The following is a 24,654-nucleotide window of genomic DNA, read 5'->3' as shown; positions in this document are numbered from 1 at the left end:
TTGATGTACTTGGTTGTCCATTGTTTAGGTAGTTCATTGTATAGCTTACATAATAATGTAGGTTTTCAAGGTCTTTTACTCTGTTTTTCCTGTCAGTGTTGTTTGTTTTTTAAGAATTAAAGGATCAAATGCCTGAAGTGATTTTTCTGTGGAGAGTGACCCAAAAAGGCAGCATCATTGTATTTAAACGGTTGTTTGTTCAGTGTTCTGCATTAACCTAATACTTACCTGGCTGGACCCATTGTTACCGTAATGACTTCCCATTCAGAATTTCTTTTAAACACCTCTTAAGGCCTTCCTCATTCACAAAATCATCTCTTTAATCCTGAGCTGTAATTATGTGTCTGGCAGAGAGATGGGAGAAGGAAATTATGGATCCTTTAAGGAGATTCATACCTTAGATATTTTTAGGTCTTGGTCAGATAGATAATTTTCTTTAGCAACTGATACATATTTATATGGGGACAGTCATATAGATCCAATGCACAGAAAAAACAATGTATATCATGTATAGTAAATGTATTTTATTCTTCATTCACACATCTTCAACCACATCCCTTTCCACAGACACAAACTAAACAGTGATGAGATGAAATGCCAAGAGTAGACATCCCAGTGGTAACAAAATCTACATGACAGACATTTGTGAAGTCACTGGCTAAGCTCAAACTACTGGCATATAAGTGAGTCACACAGCAGCATAATTGTTCAAATATTTCATTGTTATTCTGAAGACATTTGTATCTCAATTGCTGTTGCACTCTTGTCTGTCTGTGTACTGCCTTTGACAAAGTGGCAAACAATGGGGCATTCAGACAGAAAAATGTGCACTGGTGAGGGGGAAAAAGGCAAGAAGGCAAACTCGGGTACAGTTTGTTGTTTGAAAAATGTCGATGTTTTACTGGTGATAATAATGATCCTAATTCGTTTTAGATGCATATCAACTCATCGGTACCAAAGAGTATTTCGTTTATCATTCACTGAATGTCTCTTGGAGTCGCCAAAACGCACTCAGGAACATCTCTTTTGGAGCACGGACATAAAGCCCTGACCGATGCCCAGCGCTTCTTGAGTATGTACTTTAATCGTCCTTTTCCTGGAGAGCAAGGCTGGACAGGTGAAGGGTGGTAGGAGTCCGTAAGTCGATATGAAGTAAGTGGCAGATGTTCTACCTGACCGGCCGCGCAGCGGGGACCACTTGCAGCATAACAGGACATTGAACGCGCAGGGGTCCTCACTGCATGTGGGATGTTTCCTATATCGGTTAAAGAGTAAGACTGACGTCTCAGTGCTGGATGCCTAGGATGCTGTGGGCCTTTTCTGTTCTCAGTGGCGCACACATTCTGTGCATGGCACTCGAAAAATAACGACTCTCTTCTTGGAACGCACGGGCTCTCTCCCAACGCGAGAAATCCATAAGGAGTGGTGATTTTTGTCAGGTGAGGAAGAGACATTGCTGCCCTGGTCGCTGGGTCAGCTGAAATGTCATCAGAGAATTGAGACAAGAAGTTCGCACGAGCATCTGATTTGACTTGCCTATCTCTGAGAGATGACAGCGTTAACCACGGCATTGTGTGCCGTCGTGAGCTCCCAAACTCAGTGTCCTCCTGGCCACTCGGGGTTTGTAGGAGTCCTGGACGGCGTGATTGACAGAGTGGTGGAATTGTAAATTTTGGAACACGGTCAGGTGTCACCACCATGTCGCGCAATGACAGATGTTTCGGTGCGAACGGCTGTGTGTCAAAATAGATACGACGGACAAAGTTGTCTTGGCTGAGTTCCTTAGTGAACTGCTCTCTCCCCATGATGAAAAAGGTGATTTAGTGTGCAGATGAGGCTGCTCAGGAAGATCTGCTTGGAGTTTTGTAAGTTGCACTTTGAGTTGTCCTTCTGCTCTTCTCCTGTTGGCGTGTCCCTGATTTAGTCGCTCCCCTCATTGCAGTTAACTAAAACGTCGCCTGAAGTTCCACCTTAGGAACTTTGACTAGTATGAACTGGGGACAGATTATATAGGCCTACCGCTTGTCGTGTCATCAGGACCAGTAGTCTAACTCCGCCCAGTCTATCAAACTTATCTGCGTGAAAGGCTTGCAAGTTATTCGGTATCCAATGTGGCAACAGAATTTACCATTGTAAAGAATTTTGTTACGATTAACTGAATATGGATAAAAACAACGCCAAGATGCCAAAGTCATTTACACAACTCACCAGAACACATTCTACCTGGACAAATGTCTGAACCTCATGATTGATTTAATTATTGCTAATTCATTATGGTGCCAAAGCTAAAACCTAGAAGATAACACTGTTTGCAATGCTTTTGTTTCCCTATTCCTAAATCAAGTTTAAAAAAAATTGATCCCGAAGGGCACACATGAATGTGGAACATAGTATATGGCTTGTGATGCACTGGGGAATAGTATCAGTGTCACACCGAATGAAGCGAAACATCACTAGCTGGTTAGGTATAGCCACTGATGGCTACAAACAAACCGGTCTGGGTAAGCGGCTGGCTTTCACTTTTCGTTATGGTATGTTTGAAAACACTATTAAATATATCCTGATTGAACGCAATAAACTGAGATTTGGGTCTTTTTGAAAATCCATCTTTTTTTCAAACAGCTGCGTTATCATTGCTAGCTGGTTAGAGATACGCTATCGATAGCTAGCTAACTGTATCTGAGCGCACTGCTTACTTTAGTGTTATGCTAACATGTTTACAATGGTTTTGGTTATAAATAAATGGTTCTGTCTTTTTCAGGTCTGTTAGTATTGGTGGTGTAAGCAAACTAGCCGTAATGATATTGTCCCAGCTAGATAAACCCGCCAAGCACTTAAATGATGTAAAAGTTAGCTTGCTATCTGTTTAATATGAAATCAGCTCTCACCCTCGGCTGCAAACAGTGTTAATGGCTCTGAATGTAAACAGTTCCTCAGCTGTACCAGGTTTTAGGAATAGTACTCGATCGGATATCTGCTAAAGTAAGGTGTTCAGATACTTTCCGTTTATGCGGTTCATGCGGTCTATGCGGTTATGCGCATACAACTTGGCTGTTTAACAACAGCAGTCAGTTTCGCGCCTAGTGTTGTCGCTTTCTTGTTCGGGCCAATGACTCGTGAAGTAACCGTGTTGTTTCTATTATGTTTGTTCTTTCCGGTCAACCAGCGCCGTGAAAATGGGCCAGAAACGGAAGACCAGTTCTCCAGAACCAAAGTCTACTCGCTTGAAATCACTTAAAAGGGTTGTCAGGTCGAAGTCCCCTGCCAGAAAGAGACTGCGACTCAGTCCCAAGAAGAGGCTTCCAATCACTCCGACCAAACAGAAGTTGAGGAAGGGTGCGAAACATCTTCAGTCACCCAGAAGGCTATCCCCCAGATTCAAATGTCAAAATATTATAACCAGCTCGGGTGAGTAGTATATTGATTCATGAAAAAATAATTTCCACATAACTTCACAAGATGACAAAACATTGAGTCTTGACTTCGTAGGAAACAGAACCTGTCTTAAAATGATCTGCTAAGATAATAGAGATACATGGATATAAGAGGGATATAGAGCTACATGGTATTTGTGTGTTGACAGACCACAATGGGGCAGAGAACCAGCAGTCCTCCAGCCCACTGTCATCCCCTTTTCAGTCAGAGGAGGACACAGAGCCAGGCTTGGTGATCACTCTGGGTGAGCTCTCCTTGTCAAGATGAAAATAAGAACAAGAATGTCTGCTGTTTGCCTGCCTCTGCCAGCCTATTGTTTTCCAGACCAGTTTTCACTAGCATTCACACAGTACATGTTTCTGGTCATACCATGCTAATCTGATGTTGCTTTGATGAAATATTCATCTTCCATGAGCTTCCAGCTCGAGTTGACTCTTTGTTGTCTGATGTGCTGTGTTTCCATCTGGGTATCTGTTTGTTAAGGATATAGATAAGAAAGGATATCAGATAAGGAGTAAGCAAGTATTTAGGAGTATGCCATCACTTTCTATGTTAATTGTTGAATTTTTGTATTTATAGATGAAGAGGCGTGTAAGAGACCGAAACAAACGAGGAAGAAAAATGGCAGGAAGCCAAAGACAGCCTCCACAGGCAGAAAAGAGGAGGAGAAGGAAGAAGAGAAGCAGGGGAAGGACTCTGAGTGTAACACCGTCAGAGAGGGTGGTGAGGAGCAGTCAGATGACGACTGTGGGAAGCTGGACAGAGACCTGGAGAGGAAGTCACGGCAGCTTAACCTGACTGCTGTCAATGTCAGGGACATTCTTCATGTGGGTCTCCTGAATAGTTTGCTTCTTTGACTTCTTATATGCTGGCCTATCTGATAAAAGCAGTTGTGCTATTCCATGTAAATTCAACTAAGGTTTTTGTTTCCCTGCCTCAAATTTAAAATAGAATATTGTTGGTGGAAGATGAATCAATTAACAGTCTTCCTCCGGTAAAACAAACTTTTAGTTTGTATCCGCAATTTCAAGGACATACGTGATTTAATCTTGCAGACACTCAGAGGCTCTAGAATGAAAACCATTTTCAAAAATCTGATGGTTAAAAAAATCATATCAATTCCCATAAAGTACTGCATTTGGTGTATACATTATGTCAAAATTGAACCCCTGGTTTATTTCACATGGAATGTCCCAGTTGGCAGTCTTTGATCAAAATGATAGAATTACAATATAGACATTACATTATGTTTGCTATAATTAAATTATGGTCTATACCTACTGTTCTGAAGGTTGACATTGAACAGTTGAATTTATATTGGTTGTCCCAAATGAACAGAAACATATTTACTGTGCACTGAATTTCTCATTACTTGGTATGCAATTGGGTGTTTGCCATGCAAGATCTGGGGAAGGTGTTACTGTTGTTATTTCAGTTTTGTTGTGAGAAAAAATGAAATGCTTTTAGCCCTACAATGATGACCTAATTCTGACAGTATGCTAAAAAGAGTGTAGCTTTGTTCTCTCTGGATGTGTTATATTTGTTTCAAACATTTGTAGTATTTGTTTTCATATCTCTGGCTTAGGAGAATATTAAAATGTATATATATCCCACCGAGACATGCACAGATTTATATTTTTAAGAAGAATCTTAAGAAAACTTTAGGGAACTTCAGTTTTCTTCAGAATGACTTGTTGTTGCAAGTATGTCATGCCAACTAAACTTGTGTTATTTGTTTACAGGAAGTTATAACCAATGAGCATGTTGTGGCCATGATGAAAGCTGCCATCATGGAGACTCAAGACATGCCATTGTTTGTGAGTGCCCACATTATACTAAACTCTGACTAGACTTCACTTATCTTCCAGTTTTTAAACATTTGTTCTTTTGCAGTGTACATAATTAACATTTTGTGTTTTTAACTTGCAGGAGCCCAAAATGACCAGATCTAAGTTAAAAGAGGTTGTTGAGAAAGGAGAGGTAGGGTTTTATTTGGATTATCTTTAGTACCATTAGGGTTAATGAAGTGTGTGTTTTGCAGGTGTTTTATTTTCCTTCTGCTTTTTTGTTGCAGGGGAGTCCAACTTGGATCAAAAAGTCCAAAGAAGTCAAGGTATGTACACAAATAAATAAACTTCCTGTTCCATGAACAGTTCATTTTTTCTTTTTCTCATCTTTTTTTACACTCTTTGTCTCATAAGCCACCACAGTTTGTGGACATCCCTCTTGAGGACGATGAAGACTCCTCTGATGAAGAGTACTGTCCAGACGAGGATGAGGAGGATGAAACCGCAGAAGATGTGCGTGAGAGCCCGCACTCATAACTCCGTATGGTTTTGTTTGCTGGGGAACAGCCTGGTTGAGAGTGACAAACTCCTTACCTTGTTGTGGATTTCTCCCCTCCAGACCTTTCAGGAGAGTGATGTGGACAGCACGGCTTCATCGCCCAGAGTTAGCCGAGCAGGACGCGCCAGGACCCCCGTTGAGCACTCCGAGGGTGATGAGGAGAAGCACCATAGTCCCAGACCGGTAATGTTGACGATTTATATAAAAAAAATTACATTTCATGTTCTTAAACAGTTGAATGCATGCCCCATTGATGTTTAAATGCTTTAAAAAAAAAAGTAACTGATAATTGTCTAAATATGAACATAAACACCTATAATGCTTGCTGCTTTCAACACTACCCCCCCCCTTTTTCAGAGGTCAAAGACCTCCAAATACCTGAGGATGGCAGCAGTACCCATGGGCCCCCCTCCTCCCCCACAGTCCTGCAGCTCTCCACGGGCCACTGGGCCTCCTGACTGCTCCTTCCTGGAGAAGCTCCATGCTGTGGATGAGGAACTGGCTCTCAGTCACATCTGCCTGGAGCCCTTTCAGGTAACGACAGTGATACAAGACTGGTGTTGAAGAGACGGCAGTGGGACATTAGCAAACAGGGGTTTGCATGTTGCTCTGTATTGTACTATATTACTTATCTATATCTAACCCCATGCCCCCAGGCCTTGAGTAGTGCCAGTGGGACTGAGTGTGCCAATGACAGCCTGGTGTCGTGCCGGACACGCTCCAAGCGGCCGCTCAGAGGCATCCCCCTAGGCATGCTGGAGGCAGAGCTCCATGCCCCCGACATCACACCGGACATGTATGACTGTGGCTTGGCGCTGGAGGACCGTGACTGGAGCGAGTGGCTGCAGGGCCTCATGGTCTCCGACGTCGAGTACGAAGGTGAGGGTCCACAGACGAGCTAGCTTCAGCCAGACACATGACCACATGTTGGGACTGTTATGGAGTTGATTTGTACTCAAGTCATTGTGGATTGTGGAGTGGTTAGGTCTGTTGAAAGGTTGCTTCAGTTTCATAGGTTTAAATATATGAGCTAGAAATTTTAAGATTTAGATGTGAGTCATATAATTCGGGTGATGGATAATTTGTTTGCCGCGTCTACAATTCAATGAAGCTAGAAGCCTTTAATCAGCTTTCACTAGAAAGGGAACCTCATTAACATGGGTAATGATACAGCCAGTTAACCTGCATAAGACATTTTGAAAGGCCAAAAAATTACTGATGAAAGTGGGTTGCTCAAAGGGACCAATGTGAACCAGTGTTGAGTTCCTGTATGTGTCAAAAGGGTGAGATATCTGATTATTAAAGCCAACAAAATGGGATAAATAAATGTAACTTTTTGTTGACTAATGACCGGTGCAAAGTCATTTTCAACTTTCACCCTTTTAAAGTCTTTTTTTTATATTGAGGGAAAGGGAGAGGGAGGTCTTATGTGTGTATGCTTGTGATTGACTAATGGCACACACCTGGCCCATATTGCTCCCCCTCAGCACCTCTCAGATGGCTGGCTTTAAAACTCCTAATGGCCTCGTATTTGCGTGCGTGTTGTGCGTGGATGGCCACTTTAAGGGCTCTCACTCTGTTTGCCTAGTCATGTTTATGTTCTGCTGACCTTTTCCCCATTTCCTGTGTCTCACTCTATCTCTCCTTCCTACTTTCTCTCTCTCCCTCTCTCTCGTCTTCTCTCTTTCCCTTTCTCTCACTCTCTTCGCCGTCTACTTTTCATCAGTACATCAGTGCTCACAGAACATAGAGTGTAGAATTACTGTTCCCTTATGCACTCCCTGTGCAACTTACTCACTGACATGTGCATATTCACACTCAGACACACACTCACAATTTTACCCACATCTTAACAAACTATTATAGTATTGTTGCGCCTTATATTGAATCTTTAACTAAAGTTATCCGAGGCCTCAGGCTCAGTCCATGCATGCACTGTATTATCTATTGTTTTGCCAGATGTGAGGTCTGGTCATTAACACACTGGTGGTTTCATCTTGACACCCCTTTCTGTTGTCTCTGCAGAGGAGGGTGATGATGAGGATGACCCTGAGTATAACTTTCTGGACGACCTGGATGAGCCTGACCGGGAGGACTACCGCACTGACCGCGCCGTCCGCATAACCAGTGAGTTCATCTGTGACGAGCGCCTCTGGAGGATGGTGGTTGTGATGGTCCCTTCTCCTGTGACCTCTGCCTCTTGTTGCCATCATCCATTATATAAAGACGCTGAGACACTCTTACCATCGAAGGCCGTGCTGCATTGTTTGCAGGAATGAATGGTTTTAGGGCCATACTTACAGCTCCTTCTGTTCACTGTGCCAGCTGATTCATCTTACTATTAACAGTCCTCGTTAAGGTTTTTCAAAAGTTCTGACTCGTACATTTTTCATTATGAACACAAGGATACAATGACACAACTTCATTTTCACCTTTAGCTGATACTGTGGACTGTTAGTGGGGGCTAACAAGATATGCTGTGTTTCTCTTTTTTCAGAGAGGGAAGTGAATGGGTTGATGGAAGAGTTGTTTGATACGGTAAGTAACCCCTCAGCTCCATGAGTTCTCCTCTTACTCACCTTTTAGAGCAGGGCCTCTTCACATCAGAGCAGAATGCCTATGTTCTCGTATGTCCCTACTTCCCTTTCAATGGAGAAGTTAATTTGAAAAAGTATGATTTATTTTCTGATGTAAGATTTATAGCCCTGTCAGGGAGCATGTACTGATTTCCAGAAGACTGTTAGGATGCCTGGTAGGTAGGGATGGGTTAGTATTTGATTTATGAAGGGCACCAAACCAAAACATTTGCTCATTCTCTACCTTGTCGAGGTGGTTCCATGTCTTGTCACTGATTTTCCTCTCTGCTGTCTTTTGTCTTTCCTAACCTTCCTCAGTTCCAGGATGAGTTGGGGTGCCGTGAGCATGATGAAGAGGGCCGTGATGAGGAGAGAGACGGACAGCCGCCACCACCCACAGCTCCCAACTTCAACGTTCCCCAGGCCATAAGGTAAAGCACCCCAAGTCCTCTGTTCAGTCCTCTCGCCCCCCTCTCTGCCTCCTCTCCGCCTCCTCTCCACTATCCTTCACTTCTCTCTTACCCTCACCATTTCAGACCTATCCTGTCTTTCTGTCTCCTCTCCTCTCCTCCTCCCTTCTCACCTGTCCATCTCCTCTATTACTTTTTCAAATTTCATCCTTCTCATTGCCGCGCTCTACCCTTTCACCTAAAGCCCAGCGGCTTAAAAATCCCCTGCCTCAGCCCGTCTGGCTGTTGACAGTATGTCTTAGTCAGCGTCCTCACATACGCGACGGTCGTTTACTCAGTGGAAGGATAAGTGCCAGCTGCCGGGTGGCTACGTGACCATGTACTCACATGTGACAGTTTAGGACGTACTGTTACCCCCTCGTGTGAAAAACAATTTGTGCCTTTTCACTAAAGGTATAAGATGTTACCTCACAGCTGTACATGTCTCCCGTTCCTGGAAATACCCACACTTGTTAAGTGTGTGTGTGTGCTCTTTGACACACAATGAACTAAGGGAGAACACACACACACAAACTCTCTCAAACTCACACACACACACACACACACACACACACACACACACACACACACACACACTCACACTCACATACACAGGCCTCCCTATGGGACAGTGCAGCTGAGATGTGCTGTGGCTGCTTGGGTAGGGAGGCAGAGAGACGCTCTTATGTGCAGGAGCGAATTCACTATGAAGACTGAGTGTGCTCGATCCTTCACAACAGAGCTACAAGACACCCTTATTATCAACATGTCACTTCTAACAACATTTCGCCGACTTTCTGGAAATGTGTTTGTGATCTCAAGAACACAAAACATAATAGAAGAGCGCGTGCCTTTGCGAGGGGCAGGCATGGATAATTGACATTTAAGAATTTTAAATTGCAGTTTCAAGCATCAGAGAAACAAGATCACATTTGCTGTCACCAGACTCAAGCATATGTAGTAAGATTCTAAGTGTACCATCAGTCAAATGGCATTAGTCACACATTTGCTAACAAGTTATTACCTGAAAATATTCACAATTTGTTAAGAACCAGTGATTGTGTGTGTCAGTGTTGCTCTATCCTGCCCATTGGCAGCCAGAGACTGTGATGTTTTCACCCTCATATGGCAGAGCTTCTGTGTCTCAGTTGGCAGCGTGTCAAAGCTGGTCCAGGTGCCAAAGCATTAATCAGTATGTGGGCTCAGATTGAGCGAATAAATTAAGTCTCACATTGAAAGATGTGTTTCTTTGTGCGTGTGTGTGTTCTGGGGGAGGTATGCTGTCATCAATGCGACCAAGCAAGAATTGCCTAGGCATACGGGAATAGACAGCAGCTGCCTGTCCTTCCCGCTACCTCCCTCCCTCAACCTAACACACACATATACACACACACACACACACACACACACACACACACACACACACTCACACTCAAGCTCGAGGTGTCTCAGCATCACGTAAATCCCTCACGTATCTTTCCCATCTTTCTACACCACTCACACTACCCTTGATTCGAAGACAAACCCAAACCACCCCCTACCCCCGACCCTGTCTCCCTCTCGTCTCCCGGTCCTCATCCTCCCTCTCTTATTTGCTGTGTCTTATCAATAGCCCCTTATACATGTGCCACTGTGATCAGATCAGTTTATCGTATCGTATTCGCGTGTAGGTGTGAACATTTTCAAGGGAAACTGCTCTTGTCGTTACGTGTTTACATTACGTGTTACGTGTGAGCCGTTTACATTGCCTCGGGCATGCGCAAAGACCACGGAGATGTGCTCCCACCTGGTTTGTTTACTAACAACATCAACGTGGATCCGCATCGTGCACAGTCAGTGTAGTGGTTTAAAGTTCCCTTCTTTCTATCAGCATATAGTTCTTAATATTTTCTTTGAATAACCACTCTCAGATGGAAAGAAAACGAGTCTACGCGTGGATGTGTTTCAACAACGGTAGAAAACTGTGTTTGCTCCGTCTTTTACTGAACTCATAATTATATGACAGTGGTATTAGTTACAGTTGAGACACCCAAAATAACTTGCATGCGCAGCAATCCTGAGACGTGATTTTTAGTTTGCACATGAATACTAACGTCTTCTTTGATCCCAGGAAATTTGAGCACATAACCCATCTCCCTTACAGAGATATTGGCGAAAGTTGTTTAACCTACTTCATTGCAAACGTCTAGTTTTGCAAACGTGTCTAGTTTTTGTGCAGTAGTGAATAGAGTCTCAGTCTACTACACCATACATAGCATATCATGTTTGTAGAAAATGATTAAGGTGCAACAAATGCCAATAAGCATATTTAAATTAAATGATTCACAGTTTGGATGTAGCGACAAACATTTATGTGCTGTAACAAATAGTGTTAACCAGTATGTGAGTAACGTGGGTTTTATTAAAACATAGCGGGTGTAATGTGTAGCTATTTCATTCCGTTTATTACCCTTCCCGGCTGTCTGTATTACTAGCCAGCAGCAGACGTAAAGGAAAGGGAATTAACCCCGAAGTTAAAAACATGTAATCTACTTCGGCAGCGGAGCATTTTACTCCCCCGCAATCTCTCTACAAACTTCCATATAGACGCGGGATCAGCAGAGGAAAATCTACTTTCCTTTTGGGAGAAACCAGGCCAGGCGTTCCCACGACTACAGCACCTTGCAAAACGAATTCTATGCGTTCCAGCAACAAGTGCTGCGAGTGAGTGCTCCTTCAGTGCAGCAGGGCGCGTTATAGAAGCCAGGCGCTCTCGCCTGAATCCTGACACTGTAGATGCTATTTTATTCCTGCATAGTGCTAAGACAAATTCTAAATAGAACGAAGGTTAGGCATATCAGCAGAGGTATATTTTGGTTACATTAGGATGGCTACGTTTATAGCTTGCGTTTTGGGCGCACCACAATGCCAAGAAGTTTGTCGCGACTGTAATGGCATATTTCATTGTGGGGGTGATTGATAGCTTAAGGCTTACGAGACACAGTGTTTTCCGATGTTTTACTGAGTCCTCTCTGTCTCTATCACACACACACACACACACACACACACACACACACACACACACTAACGGAAGCAAAAAAGGTTTAAATTAAGTGACGATCCCTCAAATGTCGCGTCTCCTTAAAGCGCCGCAAACCTGCAAGCTATGAGTCAGCTGTCAGTATTGGAAGAAGCCTTAACGTCTCGAAGATGAAACTGCCTGGGTTATTTTGTTTCGTTAGGCTATTAGTTATAATTTAAAACAGCCAGTCATTGTAGCCTACCACTCGTGGAATAAGGAATTTCAAAGAAATGATGGAGTGATTTGACTCAGAAGTGACATTGGGCATTGGCAGCGCGAGATGTTCAGAACAAGTTAAACTTCTAGCTCAGTAACATCAACAGCTAAGAAAGAAGGTAAGAAAAATAGTCGGAAAACTTTGATTTGCAAGGGAAGCAGTCAAGTGTTGGGGTTGTTACAGTATATAGCCTACAATGTGGTGAAATTTCGGAATTAATAGGCTCAGGTCGGCGTTTCCTTAATATGCTTTCTTTCATTTTGCAAAAAATAGTAGGCTATATTACCATATTAAAATGGTATACCAAATTGCGTTTTATTACTGATAAAAAATTGTAGGCCTACTAGCCTATTGGATCAGTCTCCTTTCAAGAACAGGCAAGAACTTTCTAGCCTCTAATTTTCTAGCCTCCTGTCACCGTCTCCCCCCAGTCACGCACCGCCTCCCCCATGACACATCGGCCTGATTTGACACGCCCTTTTCTGAGCCGAACGATCGTGGTAAACCACCTCTCTCGAATTGCTCAGACGATCGGCGGAAACACGAACAGTTCACATCTAGACCCCTTATACATGAGGCAATTGTAGCACGTTCGCAAGTTTCTATCGGTGCAGACGCGATGTAAACGGTTTACATTGACACATGTATAAGGGGCTACTGATATTTGCAGGGAGCTGTTTGTTTCTCCCCTCTGGCTATACAGCTCTGTTTAACAGAGTTTGGTTGGCAGTGGCCAACTTTATTAAACTCCTCTCCCTCCTCGAAACAGAAGTTCCAGTAATACTTATGGGATAGCTGTTATCGATCTTTGGACAGTAGGGACAGTAGGGACAGCAAGGCCGATAAACTGCTTATAAATCTGCATTCCAATTACCCCATGAATTTTCAGTATCAAGAGCATATCAGCAATCCTCAAGCTTTTATTTTGGTGCAGTTCCCACAATAATTCAACGATCCTGTCTACTATCAAACGGATTATAACCAACTTTTAATAACATCAGCTGAAGTAAATATTTAATGTCATAGAGGGGTTATTTGCTTAACAGGCAGTGCCGTATAAAGGCCATCAATTCAAGTCTGCAGGGAAGAGGGAAGTAATCTATGAATGACTGAATATGACTGAATCTTTATTGATGGAAAGGAAGGGAACAGCATATACAGTAAAGTAAACCCATTTGAATGATTTTAGCTTGTATGTGAAAAAGAAGCAATAATAAAAAAGACTTGCAGCACGAGTAACCTCACTGTATAACGTCCAACATGCGGTGTATGTGGACGTGGACAAAAATCAAAGGCATTGCCTCATGTGAAAATGTAGCTTCACACTGAGTTTAATTAACTGCGCTGGGGCCAAAGCTTGGCTGCTCCACACAGGGCACCGTTGCTGGCGTCACTGCAACGGTTGCACAGATAGGGATCTGGGCTCCCGACAGCAGCCTGTAAATGTTAATGAGGGTGGGTGTGACGACAGCACCGGAGTCTTGTTTCCATGGGGGCCCTGGCCAGTCGCCGGGTGGTGTGGGCAAAGCTGCCCTGAGGGTGATTGAGCGGTGATGGAGGTGGCTGAGGCCTCATGTAACACGGCACCCGCAGGAGAACAGATACGGGTGTCTCACAGATGGACACTCAATATGAACACAAACACAATGTGCTGTTGGATGGGCAGTTAATGTCTTCTGGTGTCACTACAGTATGTGTGGTGTTTTTTTGGGGGGGAAGTGAACAACTTTCATGCGGTTTCGGATGGTTGTGTGTGTGTGTCAGCAAGATTTGCACAGTTGAACAGAGAGCACCACAACTCCCGTAGAACTATTGTGTAACATCTTTACTTAAGTTAACCTTATGGTAAAGCTTTCACTGTCTGTTCATATGTCATGAATATAATTTTAAGCACAAAGTAATCTCAAAACTAAGATAGCTCTAACATTTCTTACACCTCACAAAAGTGAGATCCCTATGCCACTGACTTCTAACCCCTAGTATCCCTCTTTAGATTTGAGGAGCCTCTGGCCAAGATGCTCACCGCCTGCCGGCGCACTGTGATGGGTCAGCAGGACTCCCCGCCTCAGTCCAAAGAAAGTCAGCCCAGGGTTTCCCACAATGCACCTGTGCCACAGGTGCTCTTGATTCCCCCACCGTGCACTCTGGTCCTCTCAGGCGCACAGAAACGGCGGCTACAGCAGCAGGTTCAACAGGTGAGGTGTACGCATTCAGTCCTAGCACACACTCACATTCAAAGCAACTTGCTGTAATTTGAAGGGGATTTATTTCTATCCATCGTTAGACTCCCTGGGAATTTGTGTTGCTAGTAACATGGCCTTCTGCTGTGATTGGTTGTCAGTGCTACTCCAGGGAACCTACTGCACAGTATGTTTGGACCTTTACTGGTTCTGTCACACAGGCCTCCCTATGGGACAGTGCGGCTGAGATGTGCTGTGGCTGCTTGGGTAGGGAGGCAGAGAGACGCTCTTTGGTGCAGGAGTGAATTCACTATGAAGACTGAGTGTGATCGCTCCTTCACAACAGAGCTACAAGACACCCTTATTATCAACATGTCACTTCTAACAACATTTCGCCGACTTTCTGTCCATCGTGAGACTCGCTGGGAATTTGTGTTGCTAGTGTAATGGCCTTCTGCAGTGATTGGTTGTCAGTGCTACTCCAGGGAACCTACTGCCCGGTATGTTTGGACCTTTACCGGTTCTTACGCACAAGACTAAGTTCATCAAATGATCAAGCCTCAGGTTGTTCATAAGTGGTTGTATGTGTTGGGAATGTATCAAGACTTTGCTAATTTAGTAAACAAGACTTACATAACACAATTATAGCTTATTGGTTATGAAGTGTCTGACTGCGACACCTGTTCTGTTGACTGTTCTTGTCAACCTTTGCTGACCAAACACAGACTAGGACTTACTGTGACTTGGTTATTATATTTTTATGGGCTGTTACTGGCATGTGTAATTGGCTGACTGTATTTAATATGTTTCATCCTTGTGTACCCCCCAGCACGTCCAGCTGCTCACACAGGTAAACATGCTGAGCACTCCAGTGGAGGCCCTGCACAGTGACGCTGTCACCACCAAGATGTACCTGGTGAGTTCTCTGTGTGTGTGGATAGGCATTGTGGGATGAGAGTGTGTTTGTGTGGATGGGCATTGTGGGATGAGAGTGTGTTTGTGTGGATGGGCATTGTGGGATGAGAGTGTGTTTGTGCGGATGGGCATTGTGGGATGAGAGTGTGTTTGTGTGGATGGGCATTGTGGGATGAGAGTGTTTGTGTCTGTATGGAACCACTAACATGCTGGTCACTATCAGCTGTGGGTGTGTGTGAGACTTGCAACAGAAAACCCAACATTTGTGGTGTTTTTTACTGTGTCTGCTCTGAGTAAAGAAGATTTTACTGTGTAACATTACCAAAGCTGCAACATAAAAACAAATGCCTTGAGTTTTAACATTACTTCTGTGCCCTGTTTTCTCTTCATATTAGTGTTCTCTAGAACTATAATATCTTAATTCTTCAATCCCCTATTTTTAATAATAATAATAATAAATCACATTTATACAGCGCTTTTCACAGTTCTCAAAGACGTTTAAAATAAAGACATTTAAAAAAAATAAAAGTCTTAACTCTTCTCCTGTCGCAGTCTGAGCTGCAGTCATTTGCTGAGCGCGGAGAGCAGATGAGGGCCACCGTGCAGCCAGGCTTTGTGAGTGCGTTCCGGGCCTGCAACCTGCAGCCCTCCCTAGAACTGCTGGAGGAGCTGAAGAACACCCCCTCCATCCTCACGCCTCTCGCCAAACCCCTGCGCTCACACTCAGGTGAAGAAACAAGTCAAGGCTCAGAATTAAGAACCTGAGACATGTTAGAAGGTCTCTGTCAGGGAGGTAGAGTTACAAAAGCAGTTTCAGTACAATTTGGAAATAACAAAGCACACCATAGATATTAAGGTTGAATCAAACAGATGGCAATTTATTTAATGCTTTAAATACAGATTTTTAAACAATTCTTTAAATACATTTTATTATTAGTATCATCTGTTACCTCAGGTGAAAAATACTTGCGCAGAGTAACTTGGACACAACAAACACAGACACACCCACCACATAGATATAAAATTCAACATGTGAAAACATTTTGGCATTTGGCATGATGTTATTTACCTCCTCTTTATCCTCCAGCGGTGCTTCCCCCAAAGCTGGCCTGGCTGCTGGCGACCCGGCCAGTGTTCCTGTACCCAGAGCTGCTACCCCGTTGCAGCCTTGATCCTGCTCTACAGACCACTCCTGGCAAGGTCACCTTCACCAAGGGAGAGGATGGGTACGTGCACAGATGTCGTCTGTCTATCTGTCTGTCTAACTTTCTCCATCTTGTCTCCCAGTCTGTGTTAAATCTTTGCGTCATGCTTATTGTTGACCATCTGCTGGCTTCACCTTAATTTTTCTCTTTGCATCAGCCTGCCATTTTATTGGCTTCTAATCTGTATTTATCTTTAGTGCATTTCAGTAATGAGCCCATCTGCCACACCAGTAAAACTCAATATTATGCTCAAAACAACAGAAAAGGAATATACCATGTGACGCTACTTAGAGTGACTCATCAACATAATGCCAGTCAGTAAGCAAAACAACCTCTTAAAAGCCTACTTTCTAAGGGAGATTCCCAATGTAACCCTATGAAAACAAGCCAGGTATAAACAAGCTAAATGTCTTCTATGTAGCTAGAGGTGTCTCATTCAGGGAGTAAACACTTGAAAGCCCAGTGAAGCCTACTGACTGCTCTCCTTCCCTATCCCATTTCCTCTGTACCTCCCCAGTCTAATTGTTCTGGGCCTGAAGCACCTCAAAGACACAGAAGTGCCTCACCATCTGATTTGCCGCTACTTGCTCCGGAACAAGAAACAGGAGAATCTGCGCACTCACATTCAGGACCTGTGTGTCCCACGTGCTGCGGACAATGTCATCAAGGTCTGTTCAGCTGACACATCTTCTGTGGTGTGTGGTTCTGTAGTCCTTAAACACATTTTTATCTGCAGTCATTGGACATAACATTTCATTGAATACCATCAAGCATGATGCTCTATCTGTTTTGCCAGATGGGACAGTTATATCTTTTCAAAAATCCATGCATTATAGTTGTAAGTGCATTTTGTTCTCTTATACAGGATTACTTCAAACATAATGTGGTGCCTCCTTTGCAACTGGCTTGTGTTCCTGTGCTGCCTGGTGAGGAGCGCCCTCCTGTGGAGAGAAAAACAACCCTTTTCCCTCACTGGCTTAAGGTATAGTAGCTCCTGTGTCTTTTGCTTTGAAATAATGTTAGAAGATTGCATGTGATAGGACACTGAACCTACTCAATTGACAAGTGAATATGTCATTCATGCCTGAAATATTCCTCCCACAGAAAAGTTTACCACATATCCACAGGGCTGTCTTGGAGTACAACAAACTGCTGGAGCCAGCCTCCCCCGAAAAGACTTGCATATCCCCTCCTTATATCTTCCCTAAAGACATACGCTACCCTCCATCCATGCCAGAAAACCTTACCCTACACATGCATCCCTTAGGGAAACATCAAGCCCCAAACTCCAAATCCAAGGTAAAACCTTTCCGTGCTCTTTCATGCTCTTCCTTGGCACCACTGGCCAAAGCTCCTACCCATTCCACAGGCATGCCCAGTCTGGCGAGAATTCAAGGGCGAGCCCCGACACAAGGAATCATTTTGTTGGCTAATGCTCCCTTTCAAGGGGCCCTCCCAATGGCTCAGGCTATGTTGACCCCCGCCCATGGGACGGTCCCAGTGAACACACATGGTCCTGTGAATTTGCAACCTTTTACTCGGTGCATTGTTCAGGGTTCTGGACCAAGAAATGCAGCAGTTGGATTTCCAACTGGCATAATCCAGATTCCCAACACACCATCCCTGGGTGCCACTGTCTTCCACCAGAGTGTTCTTACATGTATGGTGCCACCGACTCAAAAACCAACCAAAAAACCAAATCCCCCAAAACGGAACCTCTTTCAGAAATTGCTCCCAATTCAACCGGCGCCCTTCAAGCAAGCCCCTCAGCTGCCTCAGCTGCTCTCCATCTCAGCCGAACACGGAGTCAGGGTGCTGAGTGTGAAAAGCCTGGATGCAGAAGCTGCGCCACTTACGGGAGAGGAAAGGGTCAATGAAGGCCTGGACGCTGTACACAATCCTTCCTCTGCCATGCCTGTAACAACCATTTCTTTGCAAAGTCCCAATGGAGACAGTCTTGCCACAAGCACTGAAGTATTAGTTGAGACATCCACTGCCTCCCTATTTGTCAGTGAATCCATCAGTGACCAACCACAAGACTTGGCAACAGCACTGTTGCCCATCCTTTCTACTTTGGATCCTTCCCAGATAGCGCTCCCAACACCCCCAGATAGTAGTGTCCATCTTAAAGGTGGGCAGATGTTCTTTTCTCACAATCCATCTTCTCCACTTGTTGCGTCCACCGGTGGGAAAGCAAGCCCAGACATTCCCAAAGTTGATGACCATGAACAAACCAGGAACCACACTGGAGGGTCAAGAAGGGAGATTTTGTGTAGCCCACCATCCACTCCTACTCTGCAAGGTGGTTCTCTACAGAACATTGATCAAGCCTCAAGTTCTAATGCCACCAATGGTTCTATACATCAGTCCACGGCCCACACTAACACAGCTGTAATGACCTCTACCATCAACATAGTTTCTCATAATTCATTGAATATTGTATCACAACAAGGATCCCAGCTGGTTTCGGTCAAGACTACTTCTGAGGGTGCATCCCAGTTCTTTCTCGTGCCTCAGAACTGCTTGTTGGCAAATGGACCAACTGTTCAATCAATTGGAAATGGTGTGTCCCTTACCAAAGAAGTGCCAAACATACCACCCCTATCAAAGATCATAGAGCCCCAAACTAATGGTGATAATCAGCCTGGGAACAGTGTTCAGTCACCAAATGAAGAACCGTCTACAGACAACGCATTGCGGGAAGTCCGTGAAGGGATGGTGAAACTTATAGAGGGGATCAAGGAATGGGATGATCAACAGCTGCAGAGACAAGAAGAAGAGACAGAAGAAAATGGAACAGACCAGTGGGGAGAGGAGGAGGATGGTGGGTGTATGGGAGATCCTCTTCTGACACTTTCAGAGTCCACGGGAAGCCCAGTCTCGAGCTTGGACAGCCATTCTGATGCCATGGAGAGGATGACCGAGAGTGAGGAAGAGTTGGGATTACCCATGGCTGAGCACAGACAAGAGGTGCATGGCCGTCCACAGTTACTCGCCGTGACTGCAGGAACTGAGGACAAACCTTCAGGAGAAAGTAATGGAAACAGTGAAGGAAGAGAAACTGGAAATGGAGAAGAACAACAGAATGGTCGAGAAAGAGGTGGTGGAGAAAAACATGGGAATGAGGATGGAGATCAGAATGGCGGAAAAAGAAGTGAAGGGGGGGAGCAGGACGGAGCTGGAGATAAGAACGGAGAAGGGGCTGATGGAGATGGAGAGAAGGATGGAGATGGAGACAGGGACAGACCTGGGGAGGAGGAGGAAGAAGAGGACTTCGATGACCTCACTCAGGATGAGGATGAGGAGGAAGTTATGTCATCAGCCTCAGAAGAATCTGTTCTCTCTGTTCCAGAACTTCAGGTAGTAATCATCATTCATTCAGCATGAAAAGATATAGGACAGATGGAATCTTTATAGTATATGCATCATTGTAAGTTCCATTTTGATGTATAACTTATTGTGCTTTAACACTATATTGTGTCAATATGTCTCTTTAAAAGCGACACAGATGACAGTAGATTCTTTTGCCGTCTACAAATGCAACCCCTAGAGTTGTAAGTACAAATCAAATTGGTTTATTTCTTCTGATAAGGAAACAATGGAGAAACTTACATGGCTTGCATCTGAGAGAAGACTCTGTGGAGAGGGTGATTCAGAGGAGGACAACTCTCCAACCTCACCCACCTCACCCAACTCCCCAGTGTCCCAGAATTCTCAGGAAGAAATTTCTGAGGAAGAAGAAGAAGGCGCTGTGAAGGGGGATGAGATGGAACTGGGAGATGGCGGTGCAAGCAAACTCCCTGAAGGAGATGCTCCACAGGAGGAGGATGGCCCACCACAGGCCAGCGGGAAGGGAACCGGACGGGGAAGAGGTAAAAGTTGAGCAGTGATGAAGAATCCCCTCTCATTTGGATATTTTTTTGTCACAAACTTGTGTCCTGACACCATTTAACCCTAGCTGTAGATACACAAAGTTTCTTCAAAAAACTAAAGGAACATGACCTTAATTTAACAATTGAAAATTGACTTCATAAATAAATGATGCAGTGTTTTTTTTATGCTTGGTGTGAAAGTCTGTGTTTAGCATGCCTCATTATCCACAGTCTCAACTGAGTCCAAAAAATAAGGTGACTTTAATGTGAACTTGAAAGTTTGGTGTTCTGTTTGGACTGACCTGTTTTACCCTATGCTGCGTCTCACCCCATAGGCCGTGGCCGTCCTCCTCCACGTAGTCTGAAGCGAAACCGTCGCCAGGAGAGATGCAGCAAGGACACAGCCAAACTGCTGCTTCTTTATGATGACCAAATCCTTGACAACGACCCCATGAGAGAAAGCAAGGATTTCGCCTTTGCTCAGGCCTATCTTAACAGGGTAAAAAACACAACTAACATGCATCACCATAACTGTCAAGAACATAAGGCATATAGTTCTTAAAGTTCATTATTTCCTTATACCATGTTTGTATGTTCCTGCCTCCCCGTAGGTGCGTGAGACTCTGCAGGACGTGCCGGGAAAGGTGGAGGAGGTTCTGTGCCTGCTCTATGAATTTGAGCAGAGTGCCAAGGCTGGCGAGTCCCGCAGTGCTGTGGAGCTCTTCTCCCAGCTCAAGCCTGTGCTCCGTGAATGGCCAGACCTCCTGCAAGACTTTGCTGCGTTCCTGCTGCCTGAGCAGGCCCTCGAGTGTGGACTGGTAAGGGTCTCTGGAGCTGCCTGGTCCACTTTTAGTTCAGGTTTTGTGTGGACCATGGAACTAAGGGCGAGATATTAGCTTACAAATGGAAAAGTTTGTTATATGAGGTGTTAGAAAGGTAAGAGGAGAAAATCTCTTTAGTGTGGAAACTGCTTAGTCAGTCAGAATCAGCATGTGTTGCTACTATCTCTGCTTAAACATGGTGCTGCCGGTATGTGTTCTGCTGCATGTGTCATGTCTCTTCTTTTCCCTCATTCTGGTGACAGTTTAAGGAGCAGCAGGCGTTTGAGCGTAGCAGGCGTTTCCTGAGGCAGCTGGAGATCAGCTTCGGAGAGAATCCCTCGCACTACCAGAAGATTGTGCGTGCGCTGCAGAGTGGGCCAGGGCTTAGTCCTGCAAGCGTAGATGAGGTACGCAACTGGCGCTACATTTGTGTAGATAGGTTTATACGTGGAAATTGTTACTTATGGCCATTTGTCAATTTTGGAGGCCAATAAGCATTCTGTATTTAAAGTTAGGCACAGTACATGGAGAATGCATTGATATAGAAAAAGATAAATTATTGATATTGAAAAAGTAGTACAGAAGTGTCTTGTTTTCCAGAAATATGCAAACTATTAACAGTTAAATAAGATCAAGATCAATATCAAAACACACTGCCTTTTTTTCGCAGCTTAAACAACAGATGGCTACTCTGCTGAAAGGCCACACTCATCTTCAGGGAGAATTCTGCTTATTTTTTGATGGGCTCCGCCCACCACCAGCCCGCCCTGGACAGTTTGAAGAAGCAAGTTGGCCAGAAGATGATGGGGGGGAGGGCATTGGCCAGGGCTCAGGGGTGGTGGCCAATCGAGGGTTTGAGGAAGTAACTCTTCCTGATCTAGAGGAAGAGGAGGAGGTGCACAAAATTCCACCAATGGCAGCTCGGAACAGAAGGAGGAAGGAACTGGGACGACATCGGAATTACAAGGTAGGGAATCTATTTTTGTTTGGATCATTTTCACAAAGCAAAATTATGAAAAGCTATTTTTAAAGTAATGCTTACTTTAAAAAAAAATTTTGATTCCCTGTCTCTTATCAATGGCAGGCTTGTGATTGGCCAGAGAAAGACTGTCCCTGTTCCTGTCATGACACGGCCCATGACCCTAAACTCCGCAAACACAGGAGAAAGGGCTGTTCTCACTGCCATAGCAACAAGGTGACTACTTCCCAATCTTATGTGATGTAAAGGCACTACTACTAGTACTTCTTAAATAGTCTGTGTGCTGTGTCTGGATTTAAGGTGAATTGAGCTTAACGTGATTGTGAAATGGTCCCCTAGGCCTCTGATGTGTCCAAGGCAAAGAGCCCAGACGCTACAGTCACAAGCCCCACTGCTGGGACCCCCTCAGACAGAGGCGGAGAAGAAACTGAGGAGGGAAAAGATATGGATATGGACATTAAAGATGAAATAGGAAGTGGAGCTAGCAGTCCCCACCATGGTATGGATGGTTTTATCCTCTTTGCAGAGCAAGCAAAGTTCAGTCCCTAAGCTTTTGTCATACCATTACCTTTCTTGAACTCATTAATAGTTTTGCTATTAGTACCTGACATTTGTAACTGATTTTCTAATTCTGAACTTAAACAGTGTTAGCAATGACAAGGTATGTCAATTTGTAAGCCCTCCAGAAAGACGCAATGACTGTCCTCCCAATAGATCAAGGTTGTCCAACATGGGACGGCAGTGAGGGAGACCCACATCCCATCACTGAGGGCAGAGACGAGGATGAGGAAGATGAGGAGGAGGAGGAGGAGGAGTGGAGGGAAGGCGATGCGGATCAGGGCCTCACCCCAAGGAAGCGCATCAGGACTGAGGAAAGTTTGGCAGTGGGGGACAAATCTCCTACACCTCCCTGCGGAGAGAGCAACACCCCCCCGCAGCCACGTCCCAGCCCAACGTCTGACACCCCAGTCTGTGCCAAAAACATCTCCCTCACCCCCAGTGGAGAGAAGGTCATCCTCTGGACCAGGTGAGGAGGGGACATAATTAAAGATTTTGGGGGAAAGAAAGTTAGAGGTGAAGTCCTAAATCCTGGCAAAAGCTTGGTGATATTTGAGTTCAACACCAATCAAATACAAGGTTCCCCTCTGTGTTCCTGAAGCAACATTGTAAATGGGCTTGAATAGAATATAGTGCAGTCCGAACAACTTGTCCGGTTTCTCATTTACAGAGAAAGGACGGCACCTTTTAAGGTATATTTCCTATTTCAGTTTGCACTTGTGCTTCTGAGAATTGAACTGAACTTAACATGTTGTTGCAAGTGTCCAAATCTCAAGCTACCATTTGAATCATCAGCTTCAGCCCAAAACACAGCTTGTAATGTTTCTCTCATCACTGCCATACAGGGAAGCAGACCGGGTGATTCTCACAACCTGTCAACAACAAGGAGCCAGTCAGAGTACTTTTCAGGCCATCTCTGCTGAGCTTGGCAACAAGACTGCCAGCGAGGTACACTCTCACTCATACACAGAACCATTTCCATATGACATTGTCCTTGTTTCTTTGTTTTAGCCAATTGTGCCATATGTACATAAAGATAAAATATTGTATCAATTGCATTGTTGACTACCCCGCCCATCTTAATGCAGATCTCCCGGAGGTTCAGGGACCTGATGCGTCTTTTCCACACCTCGGCACGCCAGGCCAGCTCTGAAGACGAGGCCAGCAACACAGAGCACCACTCGGCTACAGACGAGGAGCAGGATTGACCCGCACCCAAATTAGTCTCAACCCATCCACAGCACTGCTGAACTGAGAGGCACAGTGCAAGACTATCCTCATAACACCCTTTCTGATACATGAGAGGGGAACTCATGAGTGGTTTACTGAAAAATTCTAGCAACTTGTTTTATTTAAAGCAGTATCCGGCAAAATGAAAAACCCATTGACTTCACCTTGTCATTCGTGCCAACCTCAAACTCAAGCTCTCGCCTCAAAATATGTATTTGCTCTACCCTCCTCTTTGATACAAAGCTGGTTGGTTGTTGTAAAGTAGCAGTTTGAGATCATGGGAAGAGATACGAGGCCATCATTGCTGCCTTATATAACACATATCTCTTGCTTCATGCAAGGATGGTACAATATTCAACAATGATGTTGTGCATGGGCTGCACAGATGTAAATGTGTTGAAGTTGCCTGTTTTAATTCAATTGCTTTGCAACTCCGTGTTCGTGTCATTGGTCTTATCTGGCTTACTCTACATACAATCGGATATATGCATTAAAATATGTTTGTACCCCACCAGTGCATATAACCAGTGCAACAAATTAAGGTAGGTGCTAATTATTGCACCCTTCAATGAGCACATTCATTGATGAGACACATTCATCTGTGTGAAACACCAGCCAAGTTATCAGCCTCTTTTTCTTTCCTTCTCTTGTACGTATGTAAGTAATGTAAATAAGGGCTGTACAAGGCCCTGCAATGTACAGTATTTTTTAATATGGTGACATTTTTTTTATTATTTGTTTGTGCTAGGTAATGTCTTTGAAATGTCAAATGAAAATGAGTGGACTTGTTTAAATAAAACGCTGCTGTAT

The 24,654-nt window shown here is 44.3% G+C and overlaps 1 protein-coding gene across 1 annotated transcript; it reads left to right on the top strand.

Annotated features, from left to right (window-relative positions):
• Positions 1-2,441: 2,441 nt before the first annotated feature.
• gon4lb (gon-4 like b) lies at positions 2,442-24,640 on the top strand. The gene is made up of 31 exons (XM_080857742.1): positions 2,442-2,501; positions 3,167-3,408; positions 3,584-3,679; positions 4,015-4,262; positions 5,178-5,252; positions 5,365-5,415; positions 5,510-5,548; positions 5,637-5,735; positions 5,842-5,964; positions 6,139-6,315; positions 6,438-6,660; positions 7,807-7,908; positions 8,279-8,319; positions 8,676-8,788; positions 14,078-14,279; positions 15,094-15,180; positions 15,732-15,906; positions 16,267-16,405; positions 16,902-17,052; positions 17,250-17,366; positions 17,489-19,744; positions 19,977-20,256; positions 20,592-20,755; positions 20,868-21,074; positions 21,341-21,484; positions 21,748-22,044; positions 22,162-22,272; positions 22,396-22,555; positions 22,771-23,083; positions 23,460-23,562; positions 23,703-24,640. Exons 2-31 carry the CDS (start codon positions 3,177-3,179, stop codon positions 23,820-23,822), a joined length of 6,645 nt encoding a protein of 2,214 aa, XP_080713868.1. The 5' UTR covers positions 2,442-2,501; positions 3,167-3,176; the 3' UTR covers positions 23,823-24,640.
• Positions 24,641-24,654: the final 14 nt, after the last annotated feature.

Source organism: Sprattus sprattus, assembly GCF_963457725.1.
Source record: "Sprattus sprattus genome assembly, chromosome: 19".
Taxonomy (NCBI): Eukaryota; Metazoa; Chordata; class Actinopteri; order Clupeiformes; family Clupeidae; genus Sprattus; species Sprattus sprattus.
This window is presented reverse-complemented; position numbering and strand designations above follow the sequence as displayed.